Genomic DNA, 17,171 nt, shown 5'->3' with positions numbered 1-17,171 from the left:
AAGCAGCGCCATTTTGAAACAAAGCCGAATGAGTCCAGATTTACAGTGTTCCTAGTTGTTCCTGGAGGAAGAACCGGTTAAACAAGAAGACCATGGGCCCAGTGGTGATAAGGACAGAGGACACCGTCCTGTTGGGGAGTGTCAGGGAGGCTGAGAGCACTGGGGATGAGCAGAGGAAAGAGGAAGATGAAGCAGCATCAGTCTGCTGGAAGCTCCAGCTGGCGGTAGGGACGTGTCACCATAACAACGAGGCCTGCCTGCTCAACATCCAGCCCCACCTCGAGGTCAGTGAACGCCTCACTCTGGACTCCACCTGGGATCTGGAGGTAAGTGAATCCAGTGAAGCTAGCGCAGTTTCACCTGTTAGCAAAGCGCCGCCCGTGTGTGCTAGATATTGTTTTATTACTGCGTGGTGGAAAAAGAGACTGAAGGTCTGAGGTTAAAGACAGACTCCAAATTAAGCACCAGTGGTCTTTTAAGCACCCTTTTAGGAAACCACTTCCTCAATTGATCTTGACCCCGAGGCAATGATCTCCACCACTCTTAAATCTTTACAACCGCACTCTAGTTTTTTTGTAATTGCTCATTTATTCCCCTTAGGTTTTTAGTCCAGACTTATTTCTGCCTAATGTTTTATTGATGTTTTGTTGCATTTCCTTCCTTTCCTTATTGCTAGAGCATTTGGTGCCTCTTAAGTTGTGTCACAGCACAGATCCTGTTATTGATTATTAGCTGTTGTACGGCTGTGCAGGATGTTGGTGGTGTTGGCACCATACTGGAGTTTACACACTGTAGCCTCTGTGCCTGCTTGGCTTTCCTGCGGTTCCCATTGTACGTTGGGTTAATTGGTGACGTTAGGTCACCTTTAAATGTGAATCATTGTCAGACTGCCATGGGTGTGCCTTGGCTCTCACCTATTGATAACTGGGATTGGCTCAAGGAACTCCGTGACCTTTAAAAAGGAATAGTGATGATGGATGGGTGCATTACCCTGCCATGTGTTGTTTACTCATTAAAGTGAATTTTGCATGTGACACGATTCATTTTTTCCCATCACATTTATTATCTTCTGCATCTGTTTATAATAATTCACAAAGCAAATTCAAAAGCAAATCTTGAAGAGATTGTTCACACTGACATTAAAGTAGTTGCTAATGAAGTTTTATCTTTTTTTTTAATTACATAGTTTTAGGAAATACGACCATGTGTGTTAAGATCGAGTGTTAATTACCCTCCAGGAGGTCTTTTGCCTCTGATATGGCCAAGAGTATCATTGCACACATCAGTATGGAAATTCACCTCTAGACTGGACGTCCAGGATAGATAGTGTTTGTCAAAGCTTTCTTATACTGTACGTGTTTATTGTCAGTTCTTCTTCTGAATACACTTTTCAGACAGCACAGTGGCTCAGCGCTGCTCCGTCTTTCATGGAACAATGTAGGCAATTCATTTTGAAACAACATCAACTGAAGACACTGATAGACTTCCAGGAACAGCAATCAGCATACAGAAACACATGTGACTGAGGGATTGTGTTAAAAGTGGTTACTTCCTTCAATGCGTGCTTTGTTTTAGGAATACTTCATGTTTTACACCGTGTTGCGACACAAACCTTTTTATGGGTGTGTTAAATTATTACCACAAGTTTACGGCATATGAATAAATTAGCTTGTTCCATTACTCATCTCATTGAGTAGAGATGTTCAGCACCAGGAGACATCTTCAGGCGACGAAGCTAAAGACTCGTTTGATCCAAGTCACAATGACGAGCAAATGTGAAGATAAAAGAGCTGCGTAGGATGTTTGCAGCTGCAAAATTGCTCAAATATGATTGCGTTGATTGCATTGTATGATTGCGAAATAAAAATTATTACTTAGAGACATTTATATTTGTGGTACATTACTTCAACAAAACCTCCTTATTGTCTCCTTCAAATTCAGACACACTTCCTAGACGTCCGACTTGCTCTGGTCCAGGAAAGACATCCACAATGTGAACGCTAAGATGTGCATTCCTCAGGTGAGGAGCACAACACTTGAGCACTGTGGGAAAGGTCTTTAAGGTCTGACTGAAAAATGTTCGTAAAACATTTTATTTTGATTCCTAAAGAACCAATTGAGGTTAGTCTGATTAAATGGAGGCTTAAAAATAAAACATACAATTAAACATCATTAATCAGCATTTTGCTTTGTATAACAAAAGTCACCATCAGACAGCGGTCCTCTAGGAAACTGATATAGGTGCTTATGTCACCTTTATAAAATATTCAGGCTTTCAGTTACACTTGTTTCCTGAGGCTTTTCTGCATTCAGTCTTTGGGTTTCCTCCCCGTCCGACTGCTCAGGAGCTGTGTGATGCATGTTCACGTCCTTCTTGGCATCCCTGTCTTTCTCCATCAGCCTTTTCTCAGACAGCCACGCAGCAAGGTGCGATACAAGCAAAATAGTCCCGCTGGTGACTAGCATGATCGCTGTGCGAAACGGGAACAAGCGCTGCCTGCGACCGTCCTCCTGTATCTTATCCCACGGCAGGGGCAGAATGTCTGGCAGGCCTATTGCAGGTTCCCCCACCAGAGCTCTGAGAACTATGGCCAGAAGAAAGCCAGAACAGGCCCCGTACTTGTTTACCCATTTGGATAAAAAAAAGGTGCAAGTAATTTGCGGCGTCAACATTGAATAGACGACATCTGCCCCAACGATCCAGAGCAGAAAAACAGAGGTTGTTGTCATGGCCAGGCCTGCTCCCATCAGTCCACACAGCACCACTGACACTTTAACCACCACAAGAATCATTCTTTCTGATGCCTGAAACACAGGAAATACTTTCAGATGCAATGAAGTCACTTTTAGATGTGTTTAATAAAAATCTAGATCAGAAGGTATTTGAACATGGAGCTAATCAACTGGTCACTCAGCGCATTGGAAAAAATGGTTTCACAAAAAAAAAAGAATCACAGGGAGCCGCTCTGCCCCTCGGGGACTTTTGCCTCTGGTTACGTGTGGGACACGTGGGATTCCAGGTGCCCTGTGTGTCTGGAGCCACTGTACATCGAGGGCGCAGAGCATCTATTCATATTTTGGACTTTGATAACAGGGCTACTCATGATTGACCTTGGTGGTGCCCTGCTTTATCGGAAGATTGGAAAATCTGCGTCCGGCTCATTGGCGCGTCCACCGGCCATGGAGTTACAAATGGACCTGGGGTCCAGGGGTACACGGCTGATGGAATTACACCAGTGGACGGCCGGACTGATGGTTCAAATACAAATAAACAAATAACATGTCAGCCCGTTTGGAGGGAGACAAGAGACAGACGGATAACGCCTGCAGACAGACTGAACACTTTGTTACTATGGCGACAGCCTTGTCTGACAGGCTTGAATAGATGTCACGGGACCCCCTGGACCCTCAAGAGGTGCTGAAGCCCTGAGTTCTGACCGTTTGGACGATTCATCTGGACAAATTAGTCATGGATGGTTAAAATGTTACCAGACTTGGCTGTGTATTATTCTGTCTCTTCTCACTTTCACCCTCCCTTCCCGGATCCAATCTAGCTCACTAGCTGTGCCTCTATCCTCTTTCCCTTATTGTGTCTTCTTTCAAGGACAACTGTTAGACTGGCTTGTAAACAACTTGGTCGGCCTTGGTCATACTTCTATAAACAACACTTCACTATACTGATGCAGATGCACCCCCCACCCACCTTACAGTCTCACTGTCTGCTCTCTGACCTTCTGTCTGTCCTGATGTATTGCAACTTGCTTCCACTGTCAGATGGGACGTGGCCCCATAGACGGCTGCCTGGGTGTGCCAACACCAAGATAAGTTCCTAGCTGTGTGAAGTGCATTCTACAGGACCTGGCAACAAAGCTCTTTCTGATTCTGAGTCTGAAATGGGCATTACCTTTTTGTAGATGATGTTTTTGAAGATGTTTCGGCCCAGCTGGGAGGCAGCTGACAGCAGTGCAGAGTCGACCGATGACATGACGGCTGCAGCGAGGGCTCCCATACCGATCAGTGAGATGTAGAAAGGGCAAAGATGCTGAAGCGCAATAGGCAAGATCATACCAGCCTGATTTTGTTCGTACGGGCCTGGTGACCCATAGGTAGTCTGGTTCCAGTCTGACAGACATCATCACAGCTCATTAAACATCAGGTCCGTAGTATATGTGTGGGATTTAAGGACCTAAGGTCACGTACCCGTAGATGCTGCCACTGCTCCAATGATGAGTGATGGGATGGCAAGGATTGGGCACAGTACTGCTCCTGCATAACAGGTGATTCTAGCCTGAGTATCAGAGGCACAGGACAGGACTCTCTGGTAGAAAACCTGGTAGCAGATCCCTGAAATGGCCTTAAAGAGGGGTAAAGAGGGTAGATAGGGATGACTTAGGACTTTACTGTTGACCATGCATATTTACTGCTGTATAGATTCCAGTGTTGGTCCAGTGTGGGTTCCTTACCAGTAGCAGCACGTCGTCTAGCCAGCGACCCGCATCCTCCAGCTCCAGCTTGCCGAGCCATGGCTGCTGGTGCAGCTTGGTCACTGCGCTGGTAGTGAAGTTGGCAGAGGTTGGGCTGGTCAGGATGAAAGGCACACACACCCACTGAAATCACAAAAGAGGCTAATATTACCATTAATCATTTCATCAGGTGCACACGGATGGAATTTTATCAAACTACAACGCTTATACCAGGCCAACTAGAATGAAGCTTAGCTGGATGACGTCTGTGTAGGCCACAGAGTACAGTCCTCCCATCAGTGTGTAAATGATGGCCACAGCAGCAGAGATGCCCACAGCCAGCAGGGGTGACACGTCTATGATCACGCTTACCGTTCCTCCTGTAATAGGAGGGACGGTAAGTTTAACAGGTCAAATATTTGTTGCCTGTTTGCAGTATTTGGTAGGTTTTCACTTGTTTCTGACTCACCCAGTGCACCAAGGATGCATCCTATCCACAGAATGTCTCCTAGGAGAGCGGGAATGAAGAGCACAGCCGCCACCGTGTTCCCGTATTTCTCTTGTAATGGGTCCATGAGTGTTACGTAGTTCTTCGACCGCGCGGGTTTGATGAAGAAAAGTCCACCTGAAGAGAAACGCTAGAATAGTTGTTGTGCCTGAGTGTAATGTGCTCACTGCTCAATCTAGTGATTGCAGTTACTTACCTATAATCATATTTAAGGAGTAGCCAATGGGACCGATAGCCCACACCAGGCCTTTTGTTGGATCATAGACCACCTCGGCGCTACCCAGAATGAAGCCTCCTCCCACCCAAGTGGCTGCAAAAGATTAAACTAATAATGTAAAATACATTATTTTAGATTTGGGGATATAGTATTAATATATATACACTCTATTCTCACCCTCCGCGGGTGGTCTCATCCACTTTCCAAGCTCGGGTCCTCTACCAGAGGCCAGGGAGCTTGAGGGTTCTGCGCAGTATCCTTGCTGTTCCTAGGACTGCACTTTTCTGGACTGAGATTTCGGATGTTTTTCCAGGGATCTGTCGTAGCCACTCCTCCAGTTTGGGGGTCACAGCCCCTAGTGCTCCGATCACCACAGGCACCACTGTGGCCTTCACCTTCCAAGCCTTCTCCAGTTCTTCTCTGAGCCCTTGGTATTTCTCTAATTTCTCATGTTCCTTTTTCCTGATGTTGCCATCGCTTGGTATTGCCACATCCACCACTACGGCTTTCCTCTGCTCTTTATCCACCACCACAATGTCTGGTTGGTTCGCCATTACCATTCTGTCAGTCTGGATCTGGAAGTCCCACAGGATCTTGGCTCGCTCGTTCTCTACCACCTTGGGAGGTGTTTCCCACTTTGACCTTGGGGTTTCCAGTCCATACTCCGCGCAGATGTTCCTGTATACTATGCCAGCCACTTGGTTATGGCGTTCCATGTATGCTTTGCCTGCCAGCATCTTACACCCTGCAGTTATGTGCTGGACCGTCTCTGGGGCCTCTTTGCACAGTCTACACCTTGGGTCTTGTCTGGTGTGGTAGATCTGGGCCTCTATGGCTCTGGTGCTCAGGGCCTGCTCCTGTGCAGCCAGGATGAGTGCCTCTGTGCTCTCCTTCAGCCCAGCCCTTTCAAGCCATTGGTAGGATTTGTTGAGATCAGCCACTTCAGTTATGTTCCGGTGGTACATCCCGTGCAAGGGCTTGTCCTCCCATGATGGTCCCTCTTCCAGCATCTCATCCTCTGTTCTCCACTGCCTGAGACATTCACTCAGCACTTCATCTGTCGGGGCCTTATCCTTGATGTACTTATGGATCTTGGATGTTTCATCCTGGATAGTGGCTCTCACGCTCACTAGTCCTCGGCCTCCTTCCTTGTGTCATGATTCATGTTACGTGTCACATCCTGTTTTATTTTGTTAACTTCCTGTCACGCTCCGGTTCTCATCATCCACACCTGTTGCTAATTAGTAATCAGCACCTGTACTTAACCTCCACCTCTCACCCACACCAGTCGCCAGATTGTTAGTTCATGTACTCTTTCCAGCATTCTATTGTAGCCATTCGTGTTTTGACCGTGACCGCCTCGACCTTTGATTCTTGCCTGAACCCTGTTGATCCCGCAACCTGTGAAAGACCTGTGCCTGATAATCTGACCGTGAGTTTTTGCCTGATCCTTGTCTGTACTGTCGCCAAGTCTGCTCGTGTACCGAACCCTGTCTGGACCTTGATTCTGAGATTGCCTGCTCCTTTGTATATTGCCTACTGGAACGTACTGTGTTTGACCTGGACTGCCTGACTCTGATTCACCGAATAAACCTGCACTTAATCACATCTGTGTTTCTGCGCCGTGCATGTGGGTCCGACACCTGCCCAAGCCTGACAGAACAATCTGGCCAGAAATGGACTCCGCCGGTGCAGAGAACCTCCGTGCTCAGCTCATGGCTCAGGAGCAGCGCGCAGCAGAGCAGGAGGAGAAAACCAACGCCGCTCTCCAGAGATTGGCCGAGTATGTTTTGCGACAGGAGACGGCGATGGCAGGATTAACTGAGGCAATGAATCGCCTGACCCAGAGCTCGACGGGAGAGACGAGACCGACCCCGAGCGCCACTGCCGCGGCAGCGCCCCTGGCAGCAGCGGTTCCCATGGCCGTCGCTCCAGACGCCAGGCTAGGCGCCCCGCTACGGTTCTCTGGTGAGTCAGGAGACTGTCGAGCATTTCTCACACAGTGTGAGATTCATTTTGAACTGCATTCACCCGCGTTTCCCTCGGAGCGCGCTCGGGTGGCATACGCTATTTCGCACCTGACGGGGGACGCGGAAGCGTGGGCGACAGCGGAGTGGCAAAACGGCTCTTCCTGCGTGTGCACCTTCGCCGCCTTCGCCACCGCATTGAAACAGATCTTCCAGGAAGTCACCCCGGGACGCGAAGCGGCTCAGCGGCTGGTTAATATTCGACAGGGCGGCAGACCGACGGCGAAGTACGCAATCGAGTTCCGCACGCTAGCCGCAGAAGCCGGCTGGGACGCCACCGCACTGGGTGATGTATTTATCCGCGGACTCTCTCGGCGAGTCAAGGACTGCTTGGCAGCGAGGGATTTGCCCAGCAGTTTGGACGCTCTGATCGCCCTGGCGATACAAATTGACCGCAGGCTGGGGAGCAACGAACGGGAGCACCACCGAGAGGAAAGCCTGCGGGAGAACCGTCGACTTCGCACCACGAGCCCCAGGAGGGGGCAGCGTGAGCCTGGCGGTCAGTCCGTTCCTCGGAACCCGGAAGTGGGACCGCAGCCAGAGGAACCGATGCAGATCGGCCGCGCACGGCTGTCAGAGGAGGAGAAGCGACGCCGACGCTCCCATGGACTGTGTTTGTATTGCGGTCAGGCCGGGCATCTTGCCCTGCGCTGTCCACTAAAAGACATGGCTCATCGCTAGCACGGAGGGTAGCGGTGAGCCGAACAATTTTAGGTAGCGCCTCCGCTCGCTCATTGCCTACGGTAACACTAGTCTCCAGTACCCGATCCGTCCAGCAGGCGGTCCTCATTGACTCCGGAGCTGATGCCAGTCTGATGGACGCCGGACTGGTGGAGCGACTGGGCATCGCGGCCATTCCCTTGGCGTCTCCCGTGGAAACGGCCGCGCTGGACGGACGACGGCTCTGGAGAGTCACGCATCGAACTGAACCGGTAATAATGACTTTTTCTGACACGCACACCGAGAAAATCACGTTTTTGGTCGTGGAATCGTGCTACCACCCGGTGGTACTGGGCCACACGTGGTTGAGGCTACACAACCCCACACTGGATTGGCGCAAGGGGGAGGTGAGCCGATGGGATTCAGACTGTATGAACACTTGCTTTCAGCCCGCAGTCTCCCAACAGGCACCTGCAGGGGCGACGGCGACAATCGGTGAGGAGATCGAGCAGGCCGATCTGACGGGAGTCCCCGATTGCTACCACGACCTTCGCGCTGTGTTTAGCAAGGTCCGTGCGACCTCCCTTCCGCCCCACCGAAAGCATGACTGCGCGATCAACCTGCGCCCAGGGACCACGCCTCCCAAGGGGAGGTTGTATCAGCTTTCTCCCAAGGAAACCCGGGCCATGAAGGAATATCTGGACTCCGCGCTGGCCTCGGGTATCATTCGTCCCTCATCCTCTCCTGCAGGCGCAGGTTTCTTCTTTGTGGGGAAGAAGGACGGTTCCCTGCGGCCCTGCATTGATTACCGGGGCCTCAATGACATCACTGTAAGAGACTCCTACCCTCTTCCCTTATTATCCTCCGCGTTCGAGTTGCTAGCAGGAGCTACTCACTTTACCAAGTTGGACCTCCGTAACGCCTACCACCTGGTTCGGATCCGAGAGGGGGACGAATGGAAGATGGCCTTCAATACCCCGAATGGACACTATGAGTACCTCGTCATGCCCTTTGGTCTGACCAACGCGCCAGCGGTCTTCCAGGCGTTTGTAAATGAGGTACTCGGCCCCATGATAAATGACTTTGTCTTTGTATACCTTGATGATATCCTGGTCTTTTCCCGCTCCGAGGAGGAGCACATTGCTCATGTCCGCCAGGTCCTCAGGAAATTACTGGAACACCGATTATATGTTAAGGCAGAAAAGTGTGAGTTCCATGCAGACCAGGTCTCGTTTTTAGGATTTATCGTCAGCAGGGACAAGATCGAAATGGACCCAGCCAAGACCCAGGCAGTTCAGGAGTGGCCGGTCCCACAGAGCAGGAAGGAGGTGCAGCGCTTCCTAGGATTTGCCAACTTTTACAGAAAGTTCATCAGGAGGTTCAGCAGCATTGCCGCTCCATTGCACGCACTAACCTCATGTAAGACTGCTTTTCAGTGGACAGGCGAGGCAGAGGAGGCGTTTCAACGTTTGAAACGCAGTTTCGTCACGGCACCCGTGCTGCGGATGCCCGACCCACAGCGGCAGTTCGTGGTGGAGGTCGACGCGTCCAACTCCGGAGTCGGGGCCGTGCTGTCCCAGAGGGATCCCACGGACGGTAGGATCCACCCATGTGCCTTCATGTCCCGCAAGCTATCTCCCGCGGAGCGGAATTACGACATCGGGGACCGAGAACTGCTCGCGGTAAAGGTATCCCTAGAGGAGTGGAGACACTGGCTGGAGGGGGCAGACCAGCCTTTCCTAGTATATACAGATCATAAGAACCTTGAGTACCTGAGAACGGCGAAGCGGCTGAACTCACGCCAGGCCCGATGGGCACTGTTCTTCAGTCGCTTCAATTTTCACTTGTCGTACCGTCCTGGATCCAAGAATGTGAAACCTGACGTTCTGTCTCGTCTGCATGACGCGCAGCAGGAACCAGCAGAACCTGAGTCCATCCTACCGCCGGGATGTCTGGTGGGGGCAGTCACCTGGTCGGTGGAGCGTCGGGTACGGGAGGCCAACCGCGACCGTCCGGTCCCACGCGGCGCCCCGCCCAACCGGCTGTTCGTGCCACCCGACCTCAGGGGAGAGGTCATCCAGTGGGCTCACGCCTCACTAGTAAGTGGACACCCCGGGGTGGCTGGCACTCTGTTTAGGCTGGGGGAGAGGTTCTGGTGGCCGACGGTGAAGAAGGACGTCCAGGAATACGTCGCCGCATGCCCCACGTGTGCCATGGGCAAGGCGTCGCATCAGCGACCGGCCGGTCTGCTGCGTCCTCTGCCGGTGCCGCACCGCCCCTGGTCACACCTAGCCCTGGATTTCGTCACCGGCCTACCACCCTCCCAGGGGAAGACAGTCGTCATGACGGTGGTAGACCGCTTCTCCAGGTTAGCCCACTTTATATCCCTACCCAAGTTGCCGTCAGCCAAGGCTACGGCCCAAGCCATGCTCGAGCATGTTTTTAAACTCCACGGCTTCCCCTCAGACATTGTGTCGGACCGAGGGCCCCAGTTCGTCTCGCGATTTTGGCGAGAGTTCTGTTCTCTCCTAGGGGCTGAAGTTAGCTTATCGTCAGGGTACCACCCCGAGTCCAATGGACAGGCCGAACGGGCCAATCAGCAGTTGGAGGTAGGATTGCGGCTCCTCGCCTCCAGAAACCCGGGGTCATGGGCCAGCAAACTCGTGTGGGTGGAGTTCGCCCACAACACGCTGCCCTGCGCCTCCACCGGACTGACCCCGTTTCAGTGCGCCTATGGGTTCCAGCCGCCATTATTTCCGGCTTCGGAGGAAGAGGTCCGCGTCCCGTCGGCGCACGCCCTGGTCCAGCGTTGCCGTCGCACATGGTTGCAGGCACGGCGCACCATGTTGCGGGCACGGGACCAGTACAAGCGGGCGGCCGACCGTAAGCGGATACCGGGCCCAGAATACAAGGTGGGCGATCAGGTCTGGTTGTCCACCAGAGACCTCAGGTTGCAGGCCCAGACCCGTAAGTTGACTCCGAAATTCATTGGTCCATATACGATATCGCAAATTATTAATCCTGTTTCTGTGAGGCTCTCATTGCCCAGGACAATGAAGATCCACCCCACATTCCACATCAGCCGCCTCAAGCCCTATCGATCGTGCCCCATGGTTCCTCCACATCAACCGCCTCCTCCTCCTCGGATCGTGGACGGAGGGCCTGTCTACACGGTTCGGGACCTCCGCGACTGCAGACGTCGGGGGCGGGGCTTCCAGTATCTGGTCGACTGGGAGGGCTACGGGCCGGACGAACGCTCTTGGGTGCCGGCCCGGGACATACTGGACAAGTCCCTTATCAGAGACTTTCATGCAACACATCCTGAGGCCCCGTCCCCGGACGGGATGGGGCAACACAGCCACGGCTCTGCGGACGAGGAGGATTCCGGCGCTGGACCCTCCTCCTGATGTCCTCCCTCCTCCCACCCTGCTTCATCGCCCGGGCGAGGGGGGGTGATTCGAGCCCTCCTCCTGTTTCCTCCCTCCACCCGCCCTGGGCGGAGGGGGGAGGGGCTCGTTGGCGCCGTGGAAGACGCCATAGGGGGGGGGGTACTGTCATGATTCATGTTACGTGTCACATCCTGTTTTATTTTGTTAACTTCCTGTCACGCTCCGGTTCTCATCATCCACACCTGTTGCTAATTAGTAATCAGCACCTGTACTTAACCTCCACCTCTCACCCACACCAGTCGCCAGATTGTTAGTTCATGTACTCTTTCCAGCATTCTATTGTAGCCATTCGTGTTTTGACCGTGACCGCCTCGACCTTTGATTCTTGCCTGAACCCTGTTGATCCCGCAACCTGTGAAAGACCTGTGCCTGATAATCTGACCGTGAGTTTTTGCCTGATCCTTGTCTGTACTGTCGCCAAGTCTGCTCGTGTACCGAACCCTGTCTGGACCTTGATTCTGAGATTGCCTGCTCCTTTGTATATTGCCTACTGGAACGTACTGTGTTTGACCTGGACTGCCTGACTCTGATTCACCGAATAAACCTGCACTTAATCACATCTGTGTTTCTGCGCCGTGCATGTGGGTCCGACACCTGCCCAAGCCTGACACCTTGCGGCTAGCGTACAGTCTCAGGGTGCTGGATTTGGGGTGGAACCCTCCATGCATGGTGAGGAGCTTTCGTGTCTTAACATCTGTGGTCTGTATCTCTTCCTTTGGCCACCTTATTATTCCCGCAGGGTATCTGATCACTGGCAGAGCGTAGCTGTTTATTGCCTGGGATTTGTTCTTGCCATTGAGCTGGCTTCTTAGGACTTGCCTTACTCGTTGGAGGTATTTGGCTGTTGCCGCATTCCTTGTTGCCTGTTCAAGGTTGCCGTTTGCCTGTGGTATTCCAAGGTACTTGTAATTGTCCTCAATGTCTGCTATTGTTCCTTCTGGGAGTGAGACCCCTTCTGTGTGGATTACCTTGCCTCTCTTTGTCACCATCCTCCCACATTTCTCGAGTCCGAATGACATCCCGATGTCCGAGCTGTAGATCCTGGTGGTGTGGATCAGCGAGTCGATGTCTCGCTCACTCTTGGCGTACAGCTTGATGTCATCCATGTAGAGGAGGTGACTTATGGTGGCCCCGTTCCGGAGTCGGTATCCATAGCCAGTCTTGTTTAATATTTGGCTGAGGGGGTTCAGACCTATGCAGAACAGCAGTGGGGACAGTGCATCTCCTTGGTATATGCCACATTTGATGGATACTTGGGCAAGTGGCTTCCCATTGGCTTCAAGGGTGGTTCTCCACAACCTCATCGAGTTTGCAATGAAGGCCCTTAGAGTTCTGTTGATGTTGTACAGCTCCAAGCATTCAGTGATCCATGTGTGTGGCATTGAGTCATAGGCTTTCTTGTAGTCGATCCAGGCTGTGCACAGGTTGGTGTGTCGCATTCTGCAGTCTTGGGCGACTGTTCTGTCTACCAGGGGTTGGTGTTTGGCTCCTCTGGTATCCTTACCAATGCCCTTCTGTGCTTCGCTCATGTATTGACTCATGTGCCCACTTATCTTAGCTGCGATGATGCCTGACATGAGCTTCCATGTTGTGGAGAGACAGGTTATTGGCCGGTAGTTGGATGGGACTGTACCCTTTGAGGGATCCTTCATTATCAGAATCGTTCGCCCTTCGGTTAGCCATTCAGGGTGAGTCCCATCCCTTAGCAGCTGGTTCATTTGTGCTGCCAGGCGCTCATGGATTGCAGTGAGCTTCTTTAGCCAGTAGGCGTGGATCATGTCAGGGCCAGGTGCTGTCCAGTTTTTCATACCTGAGACTCTATGTTGGATGTCTGCCACTGTGATAGTCACTGGATTCTGTTCAGGGAGGTTGCTGTGGTCTTCCCTCAGATCCACCAGCCACTGTGCATCACTGTTGTGTGATGCCTCCTTTTCCCATATACCCTTCCAGTACTGTTCAGTTTCCAGCCTTGGTGGGTTTGCTCTGCTGTTATTACCCTGCCATTGAGAGTACACTTTCGCAGGTTGTGTTGCGAACAGCCGGTTTATTCGTCTGGCTTCGTTATCTCTGGTGTATCTCTTTAGGCGGCTGGCCAAGGCTTGTAGCCTTTGCTTGGCAGTTTCGAGTGCTTCAGGTATGGTCATCTGGCTGTACCTCTTAGGCATTGGTCTTTTCATTGCACCTCTCTGGGTCTCTGTCATTTGGCTCACTTCCCTCCGAGCTGCCTTGATTTTTGCCTCCAACCTTCGTTTCCATGGTGGGTATTGTTTCTCATGGCTCCCATGGTTGCTCTTATAGCCAAGCACCTCTAGGATTACTGATGCTGAAGCGTATATCAGCTCATTGGTTTCTGTGATTGTTGTGGTAGGGATCGCTCTCAATGCTGCATTCACATCTTCCATGAGACTTTCTGATGGTACTTCACTTAGCCGTTGTAGTGGGGTTCGGGGTTGCCTGTTCAGTCTCGCCATGATCTTATCTTTCAGGTCAGTTGCTGCCTCGCTCAGCGTATCTGTGCTTACTGGGGCTTCGTACCCAATTTCCGGTTGGGGAGATGGTGAAATCTCCCCTCTGACCTGGCGTCCTGGCTCCCCCTTGCCGTAGCATTTGTGTTGTATCTCGTCAATCTCAAGTTGTGATAGCAGTTGCCGTTTGTGGATGTTGGAACACTGAGCTACTAGTTGCTTCGCCGTCAGCCTTGAATGTGGGTTTCTCCGTTCCCATTCACCGCACATTCTTTGGGTTACTTGAGTAGTAGCATTCCAACAGAGCCTTGTTCTCGCATCTCAGCCATTTCTTTCTTGTTCCAGTAGCCCACTTCTCGCCAAGGTGCTCTGGTTCCCCAACACCTGACGCAGACCTTGTTAGACCGGGCGACGTCTGAGCCGGTATCTCATGTGGTTTATTGTCTCTCATGATATGAGGTAGGCGGTAGCTTGAAGGGTCTTGCCCAAGGACCCACACTGATGCCTATTCGCCCTAACGGGGATATAGAAGAGAAGAACTGGAGAAGGCTTGGAAGGTGAAGGCCACAGTGGTGCCTGTGGTGATCGGAGCCCTAGGGGCTGTGACCCCCAAACTGGAGGAGTGGCTACGACAGATCCCTGGAAAAACATCCGAAATCTCAGTCCAGAAAAGTGCAGTCCTAGGAACAGCAAGGATACTGCGCAGAACCCTCAAGCTCCCTGGCCTCTGGTAGAGGACCCGAGCTTGGAAAGTGGATGAGATGAGACCACCCGCGGAGGGTGAGAATAGAGTGTTTATATATATATATATATATATATATATATATATATATATATATATATATATAAACCAGTGTTATACTCATTACCATCTTACCTGTCATTGTAAAAATGCTGACCCAGATGTTTAGATTCCGTCCTCCAACCATTGCAACCTCACTGCGGTTTCCTGTGCACTTCTTTTCCTCATGTTTGGACTTCTTGGAAGCCCAGACACCCGTGGCCAGCACAATCACATAGAACAGCCCAATGGACACCAGTCCCGGCCAGTTTACAGCCATCTTCACCGCCTGCAGGGGGGTGACAGACAGATTCATTTCGTATCTGCTCCTTTTAATCTTTGCAACTAGTTTTCATTCTCTGAAATCCAGGAGCTCGCGACAAAGCATTGACGTGACTGGTTTAACAACACAGTGTGCTAATGTATGGATTCAAACCCTTTTTAAGCCATAGTGACTCGTAAGGGCTTGCTTTCTGTTAGAAACATTGAGATAAGCTGTCAGGCTCTGCTTCCCGTCTGCTGTAACTATCAGCGAAAAATATTTCCCTTGTAGGCACGTTTCCTTCTGCTGGAAATAGGGTCAGCCAGCGTTTTAATGTACACACAATTTATTATTTACTATTTGAAATGTTTAGGAATTACTAACAAAACTCTCTAAAGTTTTTGATAAACATGTGCATCAAGTCTGTCTTACACAAACTTTATTTCTCGCTGATCAGCACACAGTTGCCTCTAAACTACTATAACTACAATATGCCACTGATTTAAATATACTTTTCTAAATATAAAAATGAATAGCAAATGCAGCAGGAAGTTTAAAATCGCACACATCTGTAGCATTTCATGGTTTAAAATTAGACAGTGGAACATCAAAAAGCCTTTCACCTGCATGTGCCCAGCGCTAAGAATGATCTGTTCTGTTTCTATTACCTGTGTTTAGGAGGTGTTGAAGGTGAAAGTGTGAGATCCTTAAAGACAACTGTGACAGCAGTTGAATGGAGGCGCGGCTATTTATCCCGCGGCTGCAGGGCCGACCGGCTCTACATTTAACCCTTCTTTGCCAAGCAGTTATCCAAGCTGAAATACACTTTATGGCAGAAGTCCTGCAGAGTTTATGCTGCAGACGATAGGCGTACACCTCTGATGCATATGACATCACATTATATTATCACGGGGTATTAAATATGCTCATTTGCCCAAATGCCGCTGGAGCATTCCCTGCTGGTTGCTGGCCTTTCCTTCCATTTGCCACATGATGCAGTTCTGGGCAGGAATCTAATCAAATTAATCTTTTCCACCTCACTTTCACTTTTTAGGTCGACCGAAGAGGCCAGATTTCCAGTGGTTATGCACTTTGTACCCCAGGTAATTTAACAATAAAGCTTGTCATAACTTTTGATGTCTTCCTGCTGTACTCCCACAGCTCTAACAAGCACTTTGTGCAGTGGGAAAACTGCAGGTAAGTAGGAAGAAATGTATTTCTCCTTGATAACATGAGCGTTACTATTTCATTTTCTTGCTTAAACTTCAAGGATTTAAGGAGAAAATGACTTCAAAGCCTGTTTTTTTTATTTCACTTGAAAGATCTTTTCCTCTTCTTAGAAGAAAAAGAGAAAGGTGTCCTGTCAGTGGCCACTGGCTCCGTGGGGCTTCTGTGACTAATTCTGCACACCCACAGCACAGCAATAATTGACAAGCATGCAGGCAGGTGAGAAAGCAGAACAGCACACCGCAGACCTCTCTAAGTGACATGTCACACAATGAGAGGAGTGCCCATCTAGTTTAGGATGCTAGTTGGCCTCACGTCTGGTGGCAGCCATCATGCTGTTTGCTTTGACAATGTGTCGCAGTGAGAATGTTCAGGGACACGGGGAAACAGTACTTCATCATGAATTAACACCAGTGACACTGTTCTGTTGGCAGCCGTAAACTGCCTTCAACGGGGTCGGCATGATGTGGTGACTCTTTTCATACATACATTTATTCTGGGTTTCATCAAGTCATCCCGTGCTTGTAGATTTAAACATAACGTGTGCCTAAATGTTTTTACCTTGTCCCAATCTAGTGTCGCTTCTTCTGGTGTTAGCAGTTGAGTCGTCAAAGCTGTCAAATTGCGCTGCAGACAAAATGCAGACTTGTTTGTCTTTGCAGAAAGGAGGTATTGCTCAACGGACATTTGTCCTGGAGTCATGAGGTCCGTCTAACTCACTGTGAATGCTGATGGTCTGATATCATTGTATTTTTATTGTTGCTGGCAGACTAACATCTGATTCATATACGTATGCCATATGTATAGAATCATACAGTATATCTCCAAAGGGGAGGTATAGGTACAAACCTGTGCATGTGTAGATAAAGAAAGAGAGACAGATTATTCATGTAGCAGCAGGCAGGCCCAGGTGTCAAAAACAAAGATCCATGAGTTTTCGGTGACGCTGTGATCTCCTCTCTTGTCCTTGAGGAAGCCTCAAAGGTGTTCCTTAACAGAAGAGGACATGAAGTCTTTAACATATGGCAGGATCCTCCTAACATACGCATCACAGTAAAACACCGGAATGGAAAAAGTGGAACTAACAAACTAAGGGCCACATGGTTGCTTGA

At 50.3% G+C, this 17,171-nt stretch overlaps 1 protein-coding gene across 1 annotated transcript; it reads right to left on the bottom strand.

Annotated features, from left to right (window-relative positions):
- Positions 1-1,039: 1,039 nt before the first annotated feature.
- LOC114861498 (high affinity choline transporter 1-like) lies at positions 1,040-15,636 on the bottom strand. The gene is made up of 9 exons (XM_029160783.3): positions 15,501-15,636; positions 14,667-14,859; positions 5,168-5,281; positions 4,933-5,088; positions 4,695-4,843; positions 4,464-4,607; positions 4,201-4,354; positions 3,905-4,122; positions 1,040-2,805 (listed from the first exon to the last, which is right to left on the bottom strand). Exons 2-9 carry the CDS (start codon positions 14,848-14,850, stop codon positions 2,257-2,259), a joined length of 1,668 nt encoding a protein of 555 aa, XP_029016616.1. The 5' UTR covers positions 14,851-14,859; positions 15,501-15,636; the 3' UTR covers positions 1,040-2,256.
- Between the last annotated feature and the right edge of the window lie 1,535 nt (positions 15,637-17,171).

This window comes from Betta splendens, chromosome 9, assembly GCF_900634795.4.
Source record: "Betta splendens chromosome 9, fBetSpl5.4, whole genome shotgun sequence".
Classification (NCBI taxonomy): Eukaryota; Metazoa; Chordata; class Actinopteri; order Anabantiformes; family Osphronemidae; genus Betta; species Betta splendens.
Note: the sequence above shows the minus strand (reverse complement) of the source record. Positions and strands in the feature narration are given on the sequence as shown.

Bases quoted from the DNA above. Each gene is read 5' to 3' on its own strand.
- LOC114861498 (XM_029160783.3), bottom strand. From the start codon at position 14,850: ATGGCTGTAAACTGGCCGGGACTGGTGTCCATTGGGCTGTTCTATGTG. The intron at 4,608-4,694 runs GTATAAGCGTTG...TTGTGATTTCAG, and splicing joins GCTTCATTCTAGTTGGCCTG to TGGGTGTGTGTGCCTTTCAT. The intron at 4,355-4,463 runs GTAAGGAACCCA...CCCCTCTTTAAG, and splicing joins TAGACGACGTGCTGCTACTG to GCCATTTCAGGGATCTGCTA.